Genomic DNA, 24,445 nt, shown 5'->3' on the forward strand with positions numbered 1-24,445 from the left:
AATTCGTCTCATATGTTCATTCACATATTCCAGTGCAGTGTATGAGCCAGTCATACTCTCCTTTTTTCCTAGGAACAAGTCAAGGGGGAGTCGAGCCTCCCGTCCGAACAGCAACATGTATGGCGAAAAGCCGGTTGTGGCATGGGGGGTGCAGTTGTATAGATATACCAACTCTGGGAGAAAATCAGGCCAACGTTTTTTCTGTTCAGGTTCTAGGGTACGCAGCAAATCATGCATGCTGCGGTTGAACCGCTCGCACTGTCCGTTTCCTTTCGGATTAAATGTGGTTGTTCTAGATTTGTTGATCCCGTAGTGGCTGCACAGTTGGTTAATTACTTCTGACTCGAAGGCCCTTCCTTGGTCAGAGTGTAATTGTCTTGGTATGCCATATTTGATGAACCAATGTTCTATTAAGACCTTTGCCACTGTTTTGGCAGTCTGATCTCGTGTGGGCACCGCCACAGTCCATTTGGTGAAAACATCAGTCATTACCAACACATGTTCCGTCCCATCCGATGATTGCTCCAACGACGTAAAGTCCATAGCCACAATCTCTAGTGGTTTTGTCGCTAATAGGTGTCCCGATGGCTGTCTCATTTTGACAACTGGCATTTTCGCATGCTGACACCTCACACAAGCCTCACAATGGCGTTTGACCTCCATTTCCATATTGGGCCAGTAACACCTTCGTCGTAATATTTTGTGCGTCCTGTCCTGACGCTGGTGTCCTGCCCTGTCATGTGCCAACCTTAGCACTTCTTCTCGTAATTGTCCAGGCACCACCACCTGGTGTATTGTCCCATCAATTTGGTCATGAATTCTCCGCATGAGAACACCATCCTGTATACTGAGACGGTCCCACTGACTCAGTATTTTCTTTGTTTCTCGACCAAATTGTTCTCTTTCCCTTCTTCCTGGGAATTTTTGTTCCTGGACGTGTTTCAACAGCGGCTGTAAGCCACTATCCGTTCTCTGGGCATTTCTTATTTCTTTGTGATTAAGGCAACTAAAATCACCAATGTCCATATGTCCGGGCTCTGTGGAAATGTGCTCCACCCCGGTCTGTCCGTTCTGCCTCACTTGCACCCCGTGAGGGATATCTGTTGACGCTCTGACCTCACATATTCCTGTCAGCGTTTCTTCCTCATCGCCCGGTCTCTCGTAAGGATTCCTTGATAAGGCGTCCGCATTGCCGTTGGACCGCCCCGGGCGATATTTTATCTCTAGGTCAAAGAGTGCCAATTCTGCTGCCCATCGCTGTTCGATGGATCCCAACTTTGCTGTCTTTAGGTGACTCAAGGGGTTATTGTCAGTGTATACCACACATTTAGCACCTAATAAATAGTCCCTGAATTTTTCCGTCACAGCCCATTTTAATGTCAAAAGTTCTAGTTTCATGGCGCTGTAATTTGTCATGTTCTTCTCTGATTCCTTCAGAGCTCGACTGGCATGAGCAATAACCCTGAAACCTTGCTTTTGTTGTTGTGATAGCACAGCTCCCAGACTTTTAGAGCTGGCGTCAATTTCTAGCCGAAATGGTTTGTCAAAGTCTGCGTATCCTAATATCGGCGCCTCTGTCAAAGCCTTTTTCAATAGCTTAAACGAGTTCAGGCATTCCTCAGTCCATAATTCACCTATCCGTTGTGTTTTACCTTTCTTTTTCTCCTTACTGTGTTTCTTTGTCATTTTGTTTACCAAGTCATGCAATGGTGCGGCAATTTTTGCAAAACCAGGCACAAATTTTCTATAATAGGAAGCAAAGCCCAAGAATGATCTGACCTCTACCGTAGTTGTTGGCTGTTTCCATTCTTTAACAGCTGCAATTTTATCTGGGTCAGTGGCGATGCCATCCGACGAAATCACGTAACCCAAAAAATGTACTGATTTCAGACCGAAGCAGCATTTGTCTGGGTTCAGCTTTACTCCTATCTCCCTAAGACGGAGAAACACTTGTTCTAATCTTTCTAGATGGTCCTCCCAAGTTTTTGAATAAACTAGTATATCATCCAAGTACACCAACATTATTTGAAATAGAAAGTCACTCATAGCACTCTGCATTACTCGCTGGAATGTAGCAGGTGCATTAGTTAGACCAAACGGCATACGGGTCCACTCGTACAGTCCTAGTGGAGAAATAAATGCAGTTTTATGTTGATCGTTGGGGTGCATGGCCATGGCCACTTGGTGGTAGCCACTAGCCAAATCCAAGGTAGAAAAAAATCTTGCTCCCCCCAACGCATCAAGACATTCATCAATACGAGGCAAGGGGAATGCATCCCTTCTTGTGATATTGTTCAATTTCCGGTAATCACAACACAGTCTTATCTCCCCTGACTTCTTTTTTACCACTACTATCGGTGCCGCATACGGGCTCGTGCTGGTTGTAATAATTCCCTTTTTTAGTAGATCGTTCAGGTGTGCCTTCACCGCAGACTAGTGACTCGGTGGTAATCTTCGATAAGGTTGCGCCACCGGCTTGTCTTGTAGTAAGGGTATCTGGTGTTTTATTACTTCCGTGTAACCCAAATCACCCTCGTACGAGGCAAATATATCCCTGTACTTATTCAACAATTCATTTAGTTTTGGGTCCTCAGTTTCCGGGAATGTATATGATCGGCCATTCTCTTTCTTCACCTCGGCCGTCACATTGACCGACCTAACTGTTACTTCATTACTGCTGGTATTGCTCAGTTCGATGCACTGTGCCGACCTTTGTACCTCGACGTTCTGTGGTACTCCTACCAGAGTATTAGGCGGTATAAAAATTTCCTCATCCAAAACATTTGCCACTAATCCTTGAACTAGTCCATTTTCCGCTGATGTGTATGTCCGCAGTAACACGACGCCTGCCCTCAGTGCGGCGCCACATGGTTCTATCATCACATCACCATTCACGCTTCTATCCCCAATTTGTAATGTGATTGCCTTGACCGTGTTTGCCGGGACTGATATCCTTCCTCTGGTCTTGGCAAACCTGGCCAACTTGGATCCCCGACCTGGTGTGGTCGATCCGACAATATTTGTAAGAAATTCTGGCAACTGGCCAAGAATATTCATGCCCAACAGGCAAGGTATATTTGACACATTTGTCTCTAGGTTGTGTTTCGTAACGAACACCCCAACCTGCTTCAACCTATGTCCCGCCACCACGACATCCGCCAGAAAATAACCACAGTAAGGAATGGTTAGTCCATTAGCTGCCGTCAGGCGCATGCATGTGTCAGACCTCAACCTATGGTCTTTTCCTTTCATCCATTTGGTGTAAAAATTTTACGTGATTGTCGTCACCTGGGAGCCTGTATCCACAATTGCCTTCACCGCGATGTCCCCAATCGTAATCACCATTTCGGGACAGACTCCCATCATTTTGCTTCTTGGGCCATAACCTCGCCCCTCTGTAGCCTGGCCCTGCCTTACAGAGGACGACCGTTTCCCTGGCAGTACCGTGCCATATGTCCGGGTTGTGAACAGGACAAACAAATTGGTCGACTGTCAGCCGTCCACCGGAGTGATGGACCGGCGGGTCGCGGCCGTCCAACCTGTCTCTGTTTTGTACCGTTCTTTTCCTGATTCTCAGCTGTTGACCTGCTTTCTAACCTCTCCAATCTTTGGTTAACCTTATCCAGGTGGGCCAACAGTTGAGCCATCATGGTTTCCACCGTGCCGGTCCCCGTGGGTGGGGATTGTTTCTGTTCCGGCACAGAGACTTTGTCCCCCGAACAGTTCGATTGGTCCTCATCCTCGGACCTGCGGATCGCTGAGTTCCTAACCTGAAGGAAGGTCAACTGCGGGTCTTTGTGGACCTCCTCTTTCAACTCTCTCCTTAAGATCGGGGTTGCTAGCCCCTCGATGAACTGGTCCCTCAGTAGGCGTACATCAATGTCAGGTGTTTTGCCCTTTACCGAATCAAAGGCCCTGTTTATTCGGTGTGAATACTCCATCACACTCTCCGCCATTCTCTGCTTTAAGCCTACGAACCCCGATAGCAGTTGCGATCCCGACCGTCTCTCCCCAAAGGTCTCCATAATTAGATCCAACACCTTATCTGGATCTGATTGGACGGTTTTATCGTGGCATTTGACCTCTGCCCTAACCGTCTCTCCTATACTGCCCATCAGCAGTCTTAATCTTTCCTCTGGTGACATGTTTCTCGAGGCCCAGGCCGCTTTGACCTCCTCACTGAACCTGTTGGTTAACGTTGGATCACCGTCCCCGTAAAATTTGTTAATGTGGGACTCTCTGGGCAGGACCACAATATGGGTCTGCTTCTCGTCCAGAGTAGACATTTTATTCCTTTAGTAAAAAAAAAGAGTTCTTTCTTACCGTGTGTGTATGAAAAAAATTTTCCTCGTTCCTCAATTTTCACTGTTCCTGAATGTCCGAATTCACACACACACTAAACACAGTTATGAACTAGGTTGACTATGGGTGCCTAACGCGGCAAGTCTCGTTGAATTCATCCCGATCGCAGCGCCAAATGTTACGAGACTTATCCTGCTCGCAGAGCCAAATGTAACGAGTCCCCGAGTCTATCCTGCCGACAACGCCAAATGTAACGAGTCTCTGGCTACCCTGCCGACAACGCCAAATGTGACCTTCCCGAGTCTAACCACTCATTCCACACAACATTGACCACAGCATAGATACTCGAAGATGCAGGTTCATTATTGATCCTTTTATTACATGAATCAAAGAATGCTTCACAATAATATAATGAATCAAGAGAGATGTTTCACAATAATAGTCTGAATCAACGGACCCCCAACAGTCCTCACTAGGCTTCATCTAACTGAATACACATGTCTAACGTCCTTCTTAACACAATATAACCAACTTGATACTGCCACACAGACTCACTGCCTAAAGCGAGCGAGAGAGAGAGAGACTGACTGCGAGTCTGACTGCCGTCGCCTTCCTTATTTATCCCCTTCATATCCGTAATCATATTCGGTCCTATCATAGTTATGTTCCATCCGAATATCTCGCCTTCCGATTACTACGCAGTTGTCTCGTACCAGTCTTTTACTAAACTTGTTATCAGTCCGATCAATAGAACACCTGCATTGTGACGTCAGCCAATTCATGTCAAAGTTGACAGCGGCTTGTCGTATCGCTTTCCAACTACGCCTTGGCTTCGTGATCGTTATCAGCCCCACATCTGCGCTATTGCATCAGACTGTAATACGTTGTTAACCATAGTATGGTAACTACACCTAGTTACATATATATATATATATATATATATATATATATATATATATATATATATATATATATAGGCCTATATATATATATATATATATATATATATATATATATATATAATTATATATATATATATATATATATATATATATATATATATATATATATATATATATATATATATATATATATATATATATATATATATATATATATATATATATATATATATATATATATTTATATATATATATATATAGTAAGATTTGTTCTGCCTATATTACCTCGTCATATTACAGGTGCCAGTACCACGCTAGGACTGAGATTTTTGTTGGTTGTACCCAAAATGTTGGATAGTGCGAAACAAGTCGTGTGTTTCTTCTTTACTTTGTCCAACAAAAAAGTCGTGGTATGTTCGAGAAGTTTTTAACACTTTTCATATTTTGTTTTCATTGGATGTTGTGTAAAATATGTTTCATTTGCTTATTTACTATATTGAATTTTATAAATATAGGCCTATATATATATATATATATATATATATATATATATATATATATATATATATATATATATATATATATATATAAATTAATATACATATATATATATATATGGATATATATATATATATATATATATATATATATATATATATATATATATATATATATATATATATATATATATATATATATATATATATATATATATATATATATATATATATATATGTATAGGAGGGTTTCACATTTAAGTAGCCAGGATCGTTTTCTTGGAAGGTTTACTATATTCAATTTTTTATATAGGCCTATATATATATATATATATATATATATATATATATATACATATATATATATATATATATATATATATATATATACATATATATATATATATATATATATATATATATATATATATATATAGGCCTATATATATATATATATATATATATATATATATATATATACATATATATATATATATATATATATATATATACATATATATATATATATATATATATATATATATATATATATATATATATATATATATATATATATATATATATATATATATATATATATATATACATATATATATATATATATATATATATATATATATATATATATATATATATATAATTTTCCCCCTTATCTTTAGGTTAAAATAGGCGTGCCGTGGTACGGGACAAATCAAGACACAAATTACTTCCTTCGTCACGTGACCGTAGAGAGAAATGGCATCAGTTCAGTGGAGATGTCCAAGGATTACAAGTCAGTAGATTGATTGATTAACTAAACATGTGTTGTCATTTTTCAGTATCAGATGGGTGGATGTACATATATATATATATAAATATATATATATATATATATATATATATATATATATATATATATATATATATATATATATATATATATATATATATATATATATATATATATATATATATAAATACACACACATTGATGTTTAAAGATTTATATGGAGATATATTAATATGGGCTTGGTATATATTAATTTCATTTTTATAATGAAATATAAGAAAACTGCAGACACTTAGACGCCCCATATGAACTACCCTAATTAAAGCCAGCCATTTGCCTGATTAAACTTCTGGCAATTTTATTCGAGCGACGTATTTTCCATTCGACGACTCGATTATCGTACACTTTCTGCTTCTAAAAATCCCAGTTCCCACGCCATGTTTTTATCTTACGTTAAAATATTCTGGTTGTTAACATAACATTAAAGACTTAAACCCGTATGCCGAATTCGATAGTAAAGTAAGTAAAGTTCCCTTTTAAACCTGGCAGTCTATAATCCAAGTGAAGTAGAGTTCACCTGTTTCTGTGACCTCGAATTATGAAGGGATAGTGTGGTCAACAATATGCCCATCCGCCTTTACTTTACCTAACGTGAAAACTTCTTCGTTCTATATGGCAAAACTAGAGTGGCTTTTCTCCAAATTTTAAATAACACGTTTCAAAAAACCTGAACACGCCGACCCCACGGAAACGTTCGATTGTATATTTTTTCTTTCCAAAATAGCTTGCTGTCTCCTACTAACGATAGTCTATCTGGTGACAGGACAAATGATCTCGACTAAAATAATCTTTAATACTATACACATTTTGTCGTGAGATATTGTGTCTGAGATCAGTTGTCCATAATATCATTTGTCCTGGTATCATTTGTCCGTGAGATATTTTGTCTAAGATCATTTGTCCTGAGATCATTTGTCCTTGAGATCATTTGTCCTGAGATCATTTGTCCTGAGATCATTTGTCCTGAGATCATTTGTCCTGAGATCATTTGTCCTGAGATCATTTGTCCTTGAGATCGTTTGTTAATGAACCGCCAATCTAGTATCCTAATTAGCGAACGTGTTCATCTCTGTTAAAACAGCCTGGACATTGATCTTGGTACCACCTGGTCCTTCAAGTTTGACGGAGACGATTTTTTTGGTATGTGTGTCTTGATGGCAGATAGCAAGTACTCAGCCGATACGTTCACAGCTTTACCTATTGCAGGCTGGGGGACGCGGTATATCGCTATGACCTTGCAGTAAGTTTGACTAAATATATGTATTTATATACATATATAAATATATATATATATATATATATATATATATATATATATATATATATATATATATATATATATATATATATATATATATATATATATATAATGTATTAAATATGTATCGGATTCCATGTATTCTCAAATAGTTCACGGGAATTCATTAAAATACAGGACGTAGATGAACGAATAAACAAGGGATTAAGCTTCTAGTTATGTTTTTGTAATTATTTGTATAGTTAAGGGGGAACCGGTAGTGAAAACATACTTTGTTGCAAGTTATAAAATAAAGGTTATTTTGAAATTGTATTAATTTTTTAAAAAATCGAACATTATAATATTGTATTTCATTGGGGACAATGAATACATTTTTAGCGAAATTTTGGGTCAAATTGTAATGATTTAGGTACACATTCAAATCAACATAACTATAAAAAAAATTAAAAACAATGCAAAGTAACCTTGCATATTCCTAGCGGAAAAAGACACTCTGCCAGAAGAAAATGTTGATATATTACAAAATGAATTTTTTGTGAAATTTTTAAAACTAATACTATTATATGATTTCCTTTGAAAACAATTCTAAAACTTTCACATTAAAAAAAAATAAAGTACATCCAAACCCTTCCAGTACTTTATAGATACATACATTTGCAACATACAGTGGTGGCCATTTGAAATATTTCTGATAGGCACATTTTGAGTGAATTTGGATCCCCCAAGATCTACACTGTACAATTGACAAAACGGAGAAAACTCACAACTTATTGACATTTTTGATAATTTTATGAGGGAAAACAGCTTTTTACTCAATTTAAAAAAAAATTTGATGCCAACCTTCACTAGATATAAACAAATCAAGATAAACAAAATTATTTTAGATGAAAAAAAAATGAAATTTGTCAAGAAAGTTTACTACCAGTTTTATGTTTTATGTTTGCTTTTTTGTCAATCAGTGAGAATATATATAACAAATATATTATATGCATAGGGTTATTTATTACATAATCATATATATATTACATTTACATGCATATATATATATATATATATATATATATATATATATATATATATATATATATATATATATATATATAACACAGTGAAAATCCCACAATAAATATTGTCAATGGTGACGAGGTCAACACCGTGACGCTGAATATTAAGATCACGTGGTCAGATGGGCCTAAAGAACTCAAATGGAATGACGTCAACTACAAAAATGGGGACAAACTTGAGGTCAACCTCAGAAGGTTAGTGCGACCGCTCTAATGTAAACTCACTCGGCGTGGTCGAGTCGGTATAGCTCATGGTTGCTAAACCATGACAGTCTCGAGTTCGAACCCTCGGGCAGATAAGACGTGTTAGCTGGGTACAGCCACTCTTCTAGGAGAGACAACTCCAAAATCAAACAACTGCTGCCTTGTAGTATGTTCTTGGTTGGACAAAGGCTATGGAAGCAAATCCAAAAAAAAAGCAGGCTGAAATTGGAGTCAATGGCCTCAATGGCGCATAACCAGTTGACACGTAACGCTTAATTGTGTTGGAGGCGTGGTCGAGTCGGCAAAAAGTGCATGGTTGATAAATTTGAACAAAGTCTCGAGTTCAAACCCACTGGCAGATAAATCTCGATCCCCTTCAACACTAATAATTAAGAACGAAGAAGAAGAAGAAGAAGAAGAACTAGGTGTATAACAACACACTTTTCCAGAACGCACACTTTATTAATAAACACATTCTTCCTGATAGGCGAGCTTTAGCTTATTTCTTTTGCAACTATTAAACATAATACAAAAATATAGATTCAATTATTTTAGAAAAAAAGCTTAAGTTTATAAATTACTGTATAGATAAATAATGTTTGTGTCGGCGTGGTCGGGCGGTAATGTACAGGTTGCTAAACTGAAAAGTCCTGAGTTCAAACCCCCGTGCAAATGAGGCGCGATGGCTGGGGAACACAACCCATCTAGGAGAGACAACTCCAAAATCAAACAACTGCTGCAATGTATTTTGTTCTTGGTTGGGCAAAGGCTATCGAAGCAAATCCAAAAGAAGAAAAAATATGTTGGAATCTGAGTCAACAGTCTATATGGCGCATAAAATGTGAATACATTATACATAATTGTGTTGGAGGAAATCGTATTCAACATAACAATTAAGAACAAAATAAAAAAGAAGAAACAAGAGAAAAAAAAAACCCGAGGACAACTGATTCTATAGAGGTTTTGTGTGTAGAGTTTATTCCTTGCATCTCTTCAGCGTTCGGAGCAGCCCAACCCCCAATCAGAAAAATGCCTCCCACCTCCCCCCTATAAACGAAATAGAATTTCTACAGAAAATATATTATTTTATCAGTGTCCACCCCCACACGGAAAATTAAGTCCGCCCTCCCCTCGCCCGGAGAAAAAAAGTCTGGAAGAAACACTGGTTGTGCGCTGGTGTCTTCCCGTAAAAAAAAACAAAAAGATTCGATGCATATCCACAAAATAGGGCTTGTAAGTAGGTCACAACTTCTCGTTCACGTACTTGCCAGCTAGTAGATTTCGAGACCGTAGACTTACAAACCGTATTGCCTCAGTGTTTGCGCATTTTCAAATCGTTGTTGTTGCCCATGATTTACTCTCACAACACATGTGATGAAAAACAACGCGTTGGCATGCATTGCTTAGTTTGTGACAAATACTGACTCTTATTTTTTTGTTTGAATTGTTTGTTTGATCACCTCATTTAAGAACGAAATACAAAGGAGAAGAACCAATATACCTTTTAGAATCTACCCGCTGAAAGGTCCTCTATCCTATCTTATTGAATCATGTTTCTTTACTTTTTCTAAACTCGGTGCTTTCTAATTTTTAAAACCATGACTTTTTAAACACCATAACTTTGTTTCAAATTACAGTACTTTATACTTTTTAAAACCATACGTATGTTTTATTTCCCAGATGGGAAGGTTTTGTCTTTTCCTACTGTCCTCTTGACTACAATCGACACGGGAGCTTTACGGGTATTAATATCTATATTGATACTATATTATAGTAATACAGCGATATAAAATGTCTGTTTATAATTATATATAAAAATAATTATTATATATATGTATTTATGTATAATATATATATATATATATATATATATATATATATATATATATATATATATATATATATATATATATATATATATATATATATATATATATATATATATATATATATATAATATATCTTGAGTTCAGGAACGAACATTAATAGCTTGAAGCCTATCGGGGTTGTAAGTGGTAATTGTCTATCGGGCACGATGAGGTGGAACCCGAGATGTGAAGACTTCACCAAAAGTGAATATACCGCATCACGTGACGTCTTGACAGGTGAGTGTTTGAATAGCAGGTAAGAGAGACTTGTGCAGACTTACACTAAAGCTCTGACTAAACATCTACCTGTAATACTTGCCGTTAAAATGTTACCCTGAAAGACCAGAGTTTCAATATGGGTCTGTGCTTGCATAATACACCTATCTGTATTGGGTTTTTGACATTGGGGAAGTAAAACTGTCTGTAGATACTATTACTGACCGTGATATCCCTTAATATGCTGAGGTCATTGAAACAGGTGAACTCTACTTCACCGGGTCTATGGAAGGTAACGTAAAGTAAATAATCTTCTTTAGACCATCGGGCTAAAGAAGTGGTGATCGTATGTTTCTCGTCATATGAAAGGCATGTGTGATTATAATTACGCCCAGCCGATTTTACTTTCCTTAAGTTAAGTACCAATCAAACCATGGTGGACTCAAAGACGTTCTACTCACTTGTACCCAGATTTGAACTTGAGACTTTTATATCCTAGCGTTAACCGCTTAAACCACACCGTCCCTCCATGGTAGCTAAGATTCTAAAATGGCACCTCACTGTAATACATGCCATTGTTTTGTTGCCAGAAATGCTGATGCCGATCGCATCGTTCGGCCGCGAGTTTATCTCCATCGTCAACGAAGGCCGACTGTCTAAGACGACCGTCATGATCCTGGCCGCTGAAGACAACACCAAGATAACCTTCAGCATCAACGACCAGGGGGGGACCAAGGAGGTGACGATTGTCAACGCTGGGGAATGGAAATCGGCAAGTCGATGTTTTGTGACGTTTTTCCTCTTCTTCGGTCTTAATTTATAGTGTTGGAAGGCAGAGGCGTAGCGAGGGGGCGCGGGGGTGCGAAGCGCACCGGGTGACACCATTTAGGGGGGTGACAAATAGCAAAATATATAGAGAAAAACTTGAGGGGGAGGGGTTGTGCAAATCGAAAATTTGAGGGGGTGGGGTGCAAATCGAAAATGTGAAAGTTTGTCCCCTGGAAGGGTCGCTACGCCTGTGGGGGGGGGTGACACCATTAAGTGCCGCACCGGGTGACACCCGACCTCGCTACGCCACTGTTGGAAGGGATAGTGCCTTATCTGTCAGAAGGTTTCAACTCGAGACTTTTTTCGAATTTAACAACCATAAGCTTTGCCGACTCGACCACGCCTTAAACACAATTAAGGATACGTGTCAACTGGTTATGCGCCATTGAGGCCATTGATTCCGATTTCAGCCTGGTTTTCTTTTTTGGATTTGCGTCCAAAGACTTCGTCCAACCAAGAACAAACTACAAGGCAGCAGTTGTTTGATTTTGGAGTTGTCTCTCCTAGAAGAGTGGCTGTCCCCAGCTAACGAGCCTCATCTGCCCGAGGGTTTGAACTCGAGATTTTTCTGTTTCGCAACTCGACCACGCCGACCCATAGTGGCACTTTAATGTGCTAGAATAGTATAGTGGTTAGTGGCACTTTAATGTGTTAGAATAGTATAGTGGTTAGTGGCACTTTAATGTGTTAGAATAGTATATTGGTTAGTGGCACTATGATGTGCTAGAAAAGTATAGGGGTTAGTGTCACTTAAATGTGCTAGAATAGTATAGTGGTTAGTTGCACTTTAATGTGCTAGAATAGTATAGTGGTTAGTGGCACTTTAATGTGCTAGAATAGTATAGTGGTTAGTGGCACTTTAATGTGCTAAACTAGTATAGTGGTTACTGACACTTGAAATTGCTAATTTAGTATAGTGGAACTCGTATCGGCGGCTTCCTTTAGCTATGTATCGTATTTCATACTTCATTGAACAAGTTCAATAACATCATGCATTGCCACGAATCTATGTCAAATAATATTATTGATCCGTTGATTTAGCTAATATATTACACTTGCACTGTTGAATTTTAAACAATCTTTTATTTTGTTTTTTTTTAATCATGCATTATGTAATAAAACTTTTGGTCGAACAAGATCTCTTCCATAATTTAGCGATGAATGTTTTGTTTTATTTCATTTTTTTTTAAATCTAGCTTATTTTGCTGCCTTATTTTCTTATTCATTTAAAAGCTAATTATAATAAAAAAAACATATTACTTTGAAATTTATTTTCTCTTCAATTAGTTCGATGAACTAGACTTGAAAGACGTCGTGTTGAAGTTTGTCAGCGACAAAGGCATCCAGGCTCTTCTCGTAGAGAACTCAGCGTGTATCAAAAACAACATTAGAACCACACCAGGGGAGCTGGGGGACCCGGCCATCTCACTGCTGATACCAAACAACCTGTTCTTTGATAACTACATCTGGAGGTGGGTGGTTAGTTCTTTGATAACTACATCTGGAGGTGGCTGGTTAGTTCTTTGATAACTACATCTGGAGGTGGGTGGTTAGTTCTTTGATAACTACATCTGGAGGTGGCTGGTTAGTTCTTTGATAACTACATCTGGAGGTGGCTGGTTAGTTCTTTGATAACTACATCTGGAGGTGGCTGGTTAGTTCTTTGATAACTACATCTGGAGGTGGACGGTTAGTTCTTTGATAACTACATCTGGAGGTGGCTGGTTAGTTCTTTGATAACTACATCTGGAGGTGGGTGGTTAGTTCTTTGATAACTACATCTGGAGGTGGCTGGTTAGTTCTTTGATAACTACATCTGGAGGTGGCTGGTTAGTTCTTTGATAACTACATCTGGAGGTGGACGGTTAGTTCTTTGATAACTACATCTGGAGGTGGCTGGTTAGTTCTTTGATAACTACATCTGGAGGTGGGTGGTTAGTTCTTTGATAACTACATCTGGAGGTGGGTGGTTAGTTCTTTGATAACTACATCTGGAGGTGGGTGGTTAGTTCTTTGATAACTACATCTGAAAGTGGGTTCTTTGATAACTACATCTGGAGGTGGGTGGTTAGTTCTTTGATAACTACATCTGGAGGTGGGTGGTTAGTTTTTTGATAACTACATCTGGAGGTGGGTTCTTTGATAACTACATCTGGAGGTGGGTGGTTAGTTCTTTGATAACTACATCTGGAGGTGGGGTCTTTGATAACTACATCTGGAGGTGGGTTCTTTGATAACTACATCTGGAGGTGGGTTCTTTGATAACTACATCTGGAGGTGGGTTCTTTGATAACTACATCTGGAGGTGGGTTCTTTGATAACTACATCTGGAGGTGGGTGGTTAGTTCTTTGATAACTACATCTGGAGGTGGGTGGTTAGTTCTTTGATAACTACATCTGAAAGTGGGTTCTTTGATAACTACATCTGGAGGTGGGTGGTTAGTTCTTTGATAACTACATCTGGAGGTGGGTGGTTAGTTTTTTGATAACTACATCTGGAGGTGGGTTCTTTGATAACTACATCTGGATGTGGGTGGTTGGTTCTTTGATAACTACATCTGGAGGTGGGTGGTTAGTTCTTTGATAACTACATCTGGAGGTGGGGTCTTTGATAACTACATCTGTAGGTAGGTTCTTTGATAACTACATCTGGAGGTGGGTTCTTTGATAACTACATCTGGAGGTGGGTTCTTTGATAACTACATCTGGAGGTGGGTTCTTTGATAACTACATCTGGAGGTGGGTGGTTAGTTCTTTGATAACTACATCTGGAGGTGGGTGGTTAGTTCTTTGATAACTACATCTGGAGGTGGGTTCTTTGATAACTACATCTGGAGGTGGGTGGTTAGCTCTTTGATAACTACATCTGGAGGTGGGTTCTTTGATTACTACATCAGCTGGAGGTGGGTTCTTAGTTCTTTGATAACTATAAATTGAGGTGAGTGGTCCGCTGATCTTTGTTAGCTATATTTGGAGGTGGGTGGTTAGCTCTTTGATAACTACATCTGGAGGTGGCTGGTTAGTTCTTTGATAACTACATCTGGAGGTGGCTGGTTAGTTCTTTGATAACTACATCTGGAGGTGGCTGGTTAGTTCTTTGATAACTACATCTGGAGGTGGACGGTTAGTTCTTTGATAACTACATCTGGAGGTGGCTGGTTAGTTCTTTGATAACTACATCTGGAGGTGGGTGGTTAGTTCTTTGATAACTACATCTGGAGGTGGGTGGTTAGTTCTTTGATAACTACATCTGGAGGTGGCTGGTTAGTTCTTTGATAACTACATCTGGAGGTGGGTGGTTAGTTCTTTGATAACTACATCTGGAGGTGGCTGGTTAGTTCTTTGATAACTACATCTGGAGGTGGCTGGTTAGTTCTTTGATAACTACATCTGGAGGTGGCTGGTTAGTTCTTTGATAACTACATCTGGAGGTGGACGGTTAGTTCTTTGATAACTACATCTGGAGGTGGCTGGTTAGTTCTTTGATAACTACATCTGGAGGTGGGTGGTTAGTTCTTTGATAACTACATCTGGAGGTGGGTGGTTAGTTCTTTGATAACTACATCTGGAGGTGGGTGGTTAGTTCTTTGATAACTACATCTGAAAGTGGGTTCTTTGATAACTACATCTGGAGGTGGGTGGTTAGTTCTTTGATAACTACATCTGGAGGTGGGTGGTTAGTTTTTTGATAACTACATCTGGAGGTGGGTTCTTTGATAACTACATCTGGAGGTGGGTGGTTAGTTCTTTGATAACTACATCTGGAGGTGGGGTCTTTGATAACTACATCTGGAGGTGGGTTCTTTGATAACTACATCTGGAGGTGGGTTCTTTGATAACTACATCTGGAGGTGGGTTCTTTGATAACTACATCTGGAGGTGGGTTCTTTGATAACTACATCTGGAGGTGGGTGGTTAGTTCTTTGATAACTACATCTGGAGGTGGGTGGTTAGTTCTTTGATAACTACATCTGAAAGTGGGTTCTTTGATAACTACATCTGGAGGTGGGTGGTTAGTTCTTTGATAACTACATCTGGAGGTGGGTGGTTAGTTTTTTGATAACTACATCTGGAGGTGGGTTCTTTGATAACTACATCTGGATGTGGGTGGTTGGTTCTTTGATAACTACATCTGGAGGTGGGTGGTTAGTTCTTTGATAACTACATCTGGAGGTGGGGTCTTTGATAACTACATCTGTAGGTAGGTTCTTTGATAACTACATCTGGAGGTGGGTTCTTTGATAACTACATCTGGAGGTGGGTTCTTTGATAACTACATTTGGAGTTGGGTTCTTTGATAACTACATCTGGAGGTGGGTGGTTAGTTCTTTGATAACTACATCTGGAGGTGGGTGGTTAGTTCTTTGATAACTACATCTGGAGGTGGGTTCTTTGATAACTACATCTGGAGGTGGGTGGTTAGCTCTTTGATAACTACATCTGGAGGTGGGTTCTTTGATTACTACATCAGCTGGAGGTGGGTTCTTAGTTCTTTGATAACTATAAATTGAGGTGAGTGGTCCGCTGATCTTTGTTAGCTATATTTGGAGGTGGGTGGTTAGCTCTTTGATAACTATATCTGGAGGTAAGTTGTTAGATTTTAATATCTAGAGGATTGAGGTCCGCAGTGGAAGTTTGCATTTGTTTGTCGAGGCTTTGTGATCAAATGTTAAGTCATTCTGTGTTTGTCAAAATGTTATATTAGTAAATTACTCTTACGGTTCATGAGGCATGAGTAATGGAAATCACATGTATCTTTGATGATGGCGAATATTCTTCTTATTCTTCATTCTTAATTTTTAGTGTTGGGAGGGATCGAGCCGTATCTGCCAGAGGATTTGAACTCGAGACATTTTTCAAATTTATCAGCCATGAGCTTTGCTGAATCGACCATGCTTCCATCTCATTAAGGATTACGTGTCAACTGGTTATGCGCCATTGAGGCCATTGACTCCGATTTCAGCCTTTTCTTTTTGGATTTGCTTCCATAGCCTTTGTTCAACCAAGAACAAACTACAAGGCAGCAGTTGTTTGATTTTGAAATTGTCTCTCATTGAAGAGTGGCTGTTCCCAGCTAATGAGCCTCATCTGTCCGAGGGTTCGAACTCGAGACTTTTCGGTTTAGCAACCATGAGCTTTACCGACTCGACCACGCCGACCCCATGATGGCGAATGAAAGGATGGTCAGTTTTATAACCAGCTTCTTTAACATTCCCTAATATGAGTCAGGTACCCATTAGAGCTGAGTGGACTCAGGGATTTATCACAGACCCTAGCCTGGGATTAGATCTCGAGACTTATGGGTCAGAGATAAACGCAGTATTATATTAGGTGGTTAAATATAGTTTATTTGCGTCATTAGTTGGTATGTGGCTTTAAAGAATTTGTCGTTTGTTATAAATAGTTTACGCTTAGTATGTGATTAGTGTAAGTAGTTTGTAAGTAACTGTAAAAAAATTATGAGTAGAAGTAAATACTTTTTGGTTAATGTAAGCAGCAGGCGTTTGTTTATTGTGGTTGGCGGTAAATAGTATCTGGGTGGTTGTAAAAATGTGTAAAAATGGTTGTAAAAATATTTGCGTGTTTATTTATACCATGATCAAGTGAATCTACATAGTGTGTGTACAGTTTGAAATAGTATGTTGGTATCTTTTTTTTATACCATGTGTTAATTTTTGTGGTGAATAGAACGTGGGTGTTTGTAAATAAGAGTAAATCATATACGTGTGTTTATATATTTTATGTAGGTTTTTATAATCAACTGCACGTTGTTTTTGTAAATGTGAATATGTAGAATAGTTTCTAGTATGAATCATATAAGCGGTGTGTTAATCTTATTTGTGTTTCCGCATAAAATAAAAACATGCTTTCAATACAGTACGCCCATGACGACGGTAATTCGACCAAAGAACTACGTCACCATAGTTATAGACTACACCAAGATAGACTTGATACGTCTAGATAATCTGAAGCTGCCTGACACGTAAGTTTGCTGTCAAATATTTCACGTCTTTCTCCTTCTAGATCACACTTTTTCTCCCACTAGATCACACATTTTCTCCTTCTAGATCACACTTTTTGTCGTTCTAGATCACACTTTTTGTCGTTCTAGATCACACTTTTTGTCGTTCTAGATCACACTTTTTCTCCTTCTAGATCACACTTTTTCTCCTTCTAGATCACACTTTTGATCGTTCTAGACCACACTTTTTCTCCTTCTAGATCACACTTTTGATCGTTCTAGACCACACGTTTTCTCCTTCTAGATCACACTTTTTCTCCTTCTAGATCACACTTTTCCTCCTTCTAGATCACACTTTTTTTCCTTCTAGATCACACTTTTTCTCGTTCTAGATCACACTTTTTCTCGTTCTAGATCACACTTTTTCTCCTTCTAGACCACACTTTTTCCCCTTCTAGATCACTCTTTTTTCCCCTTCTAGATCACACATTTTTACCCTCAGACCACATGTAGAACACACCTCTTTTCAGATAGACCACACGTTTTTTTACATTTGGAAAACACCATTCTCCAGTGAGATTACACTCCAAACATACATCGTCTTTTCTCCAACTTGACCACGCTTTACTTCAACGAAATCACCTTTCTACAATTTGGACACGTTTCTACAACTAGGTTACAATTCTTTCCACATAGACCACACTTTTATCTAAATAGACATCGCCTTCCATTAGCTATAGCCCTTTTTTTCTCTCCAAGTTGCCGTCTTTCTGCAACAAGACCACTACTCAGTTGCTAAATTACACGCATTTCTCTAAAGATACCCTCAATCTGTTCCAGAAATACACGCATTTCTCCAAAGCTACCCCCACTCTGTTCCAAAAATACATGCATTTCTCCAAAGCTACCCCCACTCTGTTCCAAAACTACATGCATTTCTCCAAAGATACCCCCACTCTGTTCCAAAACTACACGCATTTCTCTATCAACATACCCCACCCCCAACTCTGTTTCATTAGTACACGAGTTTCTCAAACTAGACCAAACGTGTTTCCAACAACACCTTTTTTAAAACTAAACCACGCCTTTATCCACCTAAACCACGCCTTTATCCAACTAAACCACGCCTTTATCCAACTAAACCACGCCTTTATCCAACTAAACCACGCCTTTATCCACCTAAACCCCGCCCCCCTGCTAGCATCAAGTGGCGGGAGGTGACGGGCATGAAGAACTGGAAGGTGGGCAGCACGTCCGTGACGGAGGGCACCCACACGCTCCACTCCACGCTCCTGGTCTACTTCGGCTGCTACCTTTACGGGATGTTCGACTTCTACGGCTACATGCACCCTGGTGGCTACATCTCGGGGAATATCAATGAGGTAGGGTAGGTAGCCTTATCTCTTCAGCCCGTGGTGTGTGGCATACGCATGTCACGGGCATAGACAAAACTACACATTGACATTCCTGTTGTTACATATACAATCGCGTATACAGTTTATATTGAGGTGCACTTGATTAATACTATTTTTCATATTAACATCTACATTGTTTACATCAATACATATTCATTATCTAATATATACACGCAAACGCACACACATACAAAAACACATATAGTATATATATATATATAAATAAATAAATATATATATATATATATATATATATATATATATATATATATATATATATATATATATATATATATATATATATTTATGTATACAAATTATCTATTGCGCTAGCAATCAACCGATAAACTGAAACTGTACTGTTTGAACCATGTGATTAGTGTGTTCCTATACTTTAACATCAGGCGTGTGAAGAAACAATGAAAACAATGGCCCGAGGTGATCTGCTAGATAATGACTGCGATAGAAGAATTGACGAGGAGATGATGGATGGCAAAGGTAACGTCGATGTGTGACCTGATATATATTGGGTAGTCTCCCTGTTTGGTTTCGTGGAAACCACCTAGTGTGTTCTTAGTGGCGATTCGTTTTTTATTTGGTTGCCTCCCCCTTCTAGTCCTTGCACTGAGTTGGTGTAACTGCACTTTCGTTTTCGCCAGTGTAAGAAAGTTTGTTTCACTCGATTGACAGTGATGGCGGAGAGGGGGTTGTGGCTCTTATACATAATTGCATTTTTTTAATGAAATAAAACATAAGTATAGCAATTATATAGAAAGTAGGTACCTAAAACAGTGTGCGACAGGTCCCACAACTTCAAAAGCCCCTAACAAAAAGATATTGTCAGTAAAAAAAAAAAAACCTGACATTGTCCTTTGAGCTAGTGTTGGTTTGTGAACAAATGTGTAGCACGAGGCGAAACGATGTGTTTTACTCTTCAATAGATAACGACGGCGACACACTGGTAGATGAAGATCTAGCCAAACCAAACAGAGGTTGGTTTGTTTGTTGTTGTCTTTTTCTTGTTCGAACTCATTATGTTTATTGTCTCTTCGTTTCAGTGTGCTTAACTAAAGCTGGTTATTATTTAAATTAACTGTATGAATTCAATCTCGCATGCACATATACAAACACACCACACACACATATACATCTCTCTCTCTCTCTCTCTCTCACTCTCTCTCTCTCTCTCTCTCTCTCTCTATATATATATATATATATATATATATATATATATATATATATATATATATATATATATATATATATATATATATATATTATATTTCTTGAAAAAAAATTAGGCGTTTATTGTTAAGTATACAATCTATATATATAATTCTCTTCTTCGAGCCGTTAGAAAACAAGCTGCAAACGCTCTCCCTACCTCCCCACCCCTACATGGTTTTAGTGAGCTGTGTTCACTCTAAATGTTTACAAGCAGAGCCAACGATTTTAAACGTAGGGGGGGGGGAGGAGGGGGGGGGAGGGAAGGAAGGAAGGGGGGGGGGGGGTTATGGTCCTTAACGAGCTACTTATAGTGTTTTAAAGAAATATTTTCAGTGTCAGCGTTGGTACTGTCGAATTCACAAATTATGAATTATTGAAAATTAGAAACAACTAAATAGCGGCGTATGTTTTGCCGCGGGCCGGCTCGTAGTTAATAATTTATATAATACAAAAACTTTCGTTTTCATTGGCTATTTCATCATACAGCGTGGAAACTTATGTTGTTATTGTTGTGTTGTTTTACAGTGGATGGTGGGTGGGGCGAGTGGTCGCAGTGGGCGTGTTCAAATGACTGCAACGTGCGCTCACAGTATAGAATAAGGTAAAGATTGCATCACCTGCAGACAGTTACAGCTTAGGATAAGCCAGAGATTGTTATTTAGTAAAGCTACAGTGATAAGCCATCGATTGTATTTAGTAAAGCTACAGTGATAAGCCATCGATTATATTTAGTAAAGCTACAGTGATAAGCCATCGATTATATTTAGTAAAGCTACAGTGATAAGCCATCGATTGTATTTAGTAAAGCTACAGTGATAAGCCATCGATTGTATTTAGTAAAGCTACAGTGATAAGAGTTAACAATTATGTATAGCAACAGTTAATGATAAGCCATAACTTTTATCAGTTCAGTATATTTATGGTTTAGGATTAGCCTTTGATTTAACAATTAAGTTTAACTACAGTTTAGGACAAGCCATCGATTTTATCCATTCAATACTGTTACAATTTTGTAAAAGCCATAGATTTTAAAATTTAGCATAACAAATATTTAGGGCAATAGTTAGATATTACTAATTCAGTACTGTTACAATTTAGGATCAGTTATTGTATGTAATGTTTGAAAATGGAACTTGACCTATTTTTCCTTCTTTTATAGGAACTGTGACAACCCACTCCCAGAAAACGAAGGCATGTACTGTCCCGAGCAAGGTAACGAAACCAAACAGTCGACATGCTACGTCGGTGGTGTTTGTCCTAAAGGTAGGATAGTGTCAGTTTTAAAGGTGGGATAGTGTCAGTTTTAAAGGTGGGATAGTGTCTGTTTTAAATGTAGGTTAGTGTCTGGTTTAAAGGTGGGATAGTGTCTGTTTTAAAGGTGGGATAGTGTCTGTTTTAAAGGTGGGATAGTGTCTGGTTTAAAGGTAGGTTAGTGTCTGGTTTAAAGGTAGGATAGTGTCTGTTTTAAATGTGGGATAGTGTCTGTTTTAAAGGTGGGATAGTGTCTCTTTTAAATGTAGGTTAGTGTCTGGTTTAAAGGTGGGATAGTGTCTGTTTTAAAGGCGGGATAGTGTCTGTTTTAAAGGTGGGATAGTGTCTCTTTTAAATGTAGGTTAGTGTCTGGTTTAAAGGTAGGATAGTGTCTGTTTTAAAGGTAGGATAGTGTCTGTTTTAAAGGTGGGATAGTGTCTGTTTTAAAGGTGGGATATTGTCTGTTTTAAAGGTGGGATAGTGTCTCTTTTAAATGTAGGTTAGTGTCTGGTTTAGTTAGGATAGTGTATGTTTTAAAGGTGGGATAGTGTCTCTTTTAAATGTAGGTTAGTGTCTGGTTTAAAGTTAGGATAGTGTCTGTTTTAAAGGTAGGATAGTGTCTGTTTTAAAGGTGGGATAGTGTCTGTTTTAAAGGTGGGATAGTGTCTGTTTTAAAGGTGGGATAGTGTCTCTTTTAAATGTAGGTTAGTGTCTGGTTTAAAGGTGGGATAGTGTCTGTTTTAAAGGTGGGATAGTGTCTGTTTTAAAGGTGGGATAGTGTCTGTTTTAAAGGTGGGATAGTGTCTCTTTTAAATGTAGGTTAGTGTCTGGTTTAAAGGTGGGATAGTGTCTGTTTTAAAGGTGGGATAGTGTCTGTTTTAAAGGTGGGATAGTGTCTGTTTTAAAGGTGGGATAGTGTCTGTTTTAAAGGTGGGATAGTGTCTGTTTTAAAGGTGGGATAGTGTCTGTTTTAAAGGTAGTATAGCTTCAGTTTTAAAGGTGGGATAGTGTCTTTTTAAAGGTAGGATAGTGTCTGTTTTAAAGGTAGGATAGTGTCTGTTTTAAAGGTAGGATAGTGTCTTTTTTAAAGGTAGGATAGTGTCTGTATTAAAATTAGGATAGTTTCTCTCATAAAGGTTGGGTAGCGTCCGTCTTAACGGTAGTTTAATGATTGTTTGAAAGGTGGCATAGTGTCTGTCCTAAAGGAAAGTTATTGCCTAAAGGCAATATAACATCTTTCTTATAGGTGGGATATTATGTCTCCTTAAGGTAGAATAGTCTTAAAAGTAGCTTAATTTTTTTTCAGACCCCCCTTTGATTTGACTATTCTTCAATTTAGTTTTCTAAAAATCCGTTCTCCTAACCATAATTTTTTTAGACTGCTCGTTATTTTGTTTAATTTTTTTACTCTATTTGAATCTAGTTTTCTAAAAATCCGTTAACCGACCCACCATTTTTCAGACTGTCCGGTGTTCCGGTGGGGGTCAAACTGTGAGCAGTCATGCGTGAACTGTGACCCCGACTGCGACAAGTTTCTGGGCACGTGCACCAAGTGTCAGAGTGGCTTTAAATACCCGGGGGCGGGCTGTAGTCAACGTGAGTCAAAGTGTGGGGTAACATGGGGGGGGGGGGGGGGTTGGTGGGGGTCATTGTTGATACAGGGTTAAAGTTTAATAAGATTTAAATTGGAAAGGTATTTACGATGTAAGGTGAAGTTTGCTAGCACTTATTTGGGTTTGATAATGGTGTAGATATAGTTTATAAACTTGATAGAACCACAAGTTTAATAATAATTATAAATTATAATATTAATAATGCTTAAAACAAAAATAGTGTGTTTACTCGCTATATTGGAATTACTATTTTATCTCTTTATTGATAAGGTTAATGGCGATATACAAGTAACGTTTCATATTTCATTATAATAATGTGGTTGTAGATGCATTACAGTGTAATAGAAGTATTTTGAGAAAATATTATAAATAAATTCTATATTCAACCATTTAGGGTTAGTATTTAGAGTTACTGCTATGCACAATTGTATGTACTTAGCTCTATAGTATAGGAGATAGTTAAGAGAATAACGGCTTGCATTATTTTTTAACCAGCATGTGAGGCTATGGAGTTCGGCCCGAACTGTATCGGCAAGTGTATGGAGAAGTGTGGGGCGGACTGTATAGAGAGGAGTCACGGGGAGTGTGCTAGTGAGTCTTGTGGTTCTATAGCTGATAACTCTGAGCAGTAGAGTCAGGGGCGTGGAGAGTGGCGGGGGGAGGGGGGGAGGGGAGGTTGAGTCTTGTGGTTCTATATCTGAAAACTCTGAAAAAGTAGAGTCAGGGGCGTAACTAGGGGTGAGGGGGGGGGGGGGGGGGGGGTAGCGGGAGTCAAGTGGTTCTACATCTGACAACTGTCAGGGGTGTAGCGAGTGGGGGGGGGTTGAGTCTGGTGGTTCTATAGTTGACAGCTCTGATCAGTAAAGTCATGGGCGTAGCTAGTGGGGTTGGGGCGGGGGGGGGTAAGTCTTGTGGTTCTATTTGTGACAAATAAGATCAGTAGAGTCAGGGGCGTAGCTAGGGGTGAGGGGGGGGGGCAGGGTAAGTC

General features: G+C 38.5%; 2 protein-coding genes and 1 long non-coding RNA gene across 3 annotated transcripts; all 3 read left to right on the forward strand.

Moving 5' to 3' along the window:
- Positions 1–6,407: 6,407 nt before the first annotated feature.
- Positions 6,408–10,851, forward strand: LOC131929937 (uncharacterized). The gene is made up of 4 exons (XM_059286324.1): positions 6,408–6,494; positions 7,633–7,791; positions 8,919–9,068; positions 10,758–10,851. Exons 1-4 carry the CDS (start codon positions 6,478–6,480, stop codon positions 10,849–10,851), a joined length of 420 nt encoding a protein of 139 aa, XP_059142307.1. The 5' UTR covers positions 6,408–6,477.
- Positions 10,852–13,301: 2,450 nt separating this feature from the next.
- On the forward strand, positions 13,302–21,198 carry LOC131929938 (uncharacterized). The gene is made up of 6 exons (XM_059286325.1): positions 13,302–13,461; positions 17,868–17,972; positions 19,153–19,333; positions 19,771–19,864; positions 20,308–20,358; positions 21,119–21,198. Exons 2-6 carry the CDS (start codon positions 17,875–17,877, stop codon positions 21,196–21,198), a joined length of 504 nt encoding a protein of 167 aa, XP_059142308.1. The 5' UTR covers positions 13,302–13,461; positions 17,868–17,874.
- Positions 21,199–21,765: 567 nt separating this feature from the next.
- Positions 21,766–24,047, forward strand: LOC131929933 (uncharacterized). Its single transcript, XR_009384042.1, has 3 exons — positions 21,766–21,856; positions 23,306–23,440; positions 23,953–24,047. It is a non-coding gene; the product is annotated as an uncharacterized LOC131929933 (long non-coding RNA).
- Positions 24,048–24,445: the final 398 nt, after the last annotated feature.

This window comes from Physella acuta, unplaced genomic scaffold (genome assembly GCF_028476545.2).
Source record: "Physella acuta isolate Inbredline_101_S28 unplaced genomic scaffold, ASM2847654v3 ptg001697l, whole genome shotgun sequence".
In the NCBI taxonomy this organism is placed as follows: Eukaryota; Metazoa; Mollusca; class Gastropoda; family Physidae; genus Physella; species Physella acuta.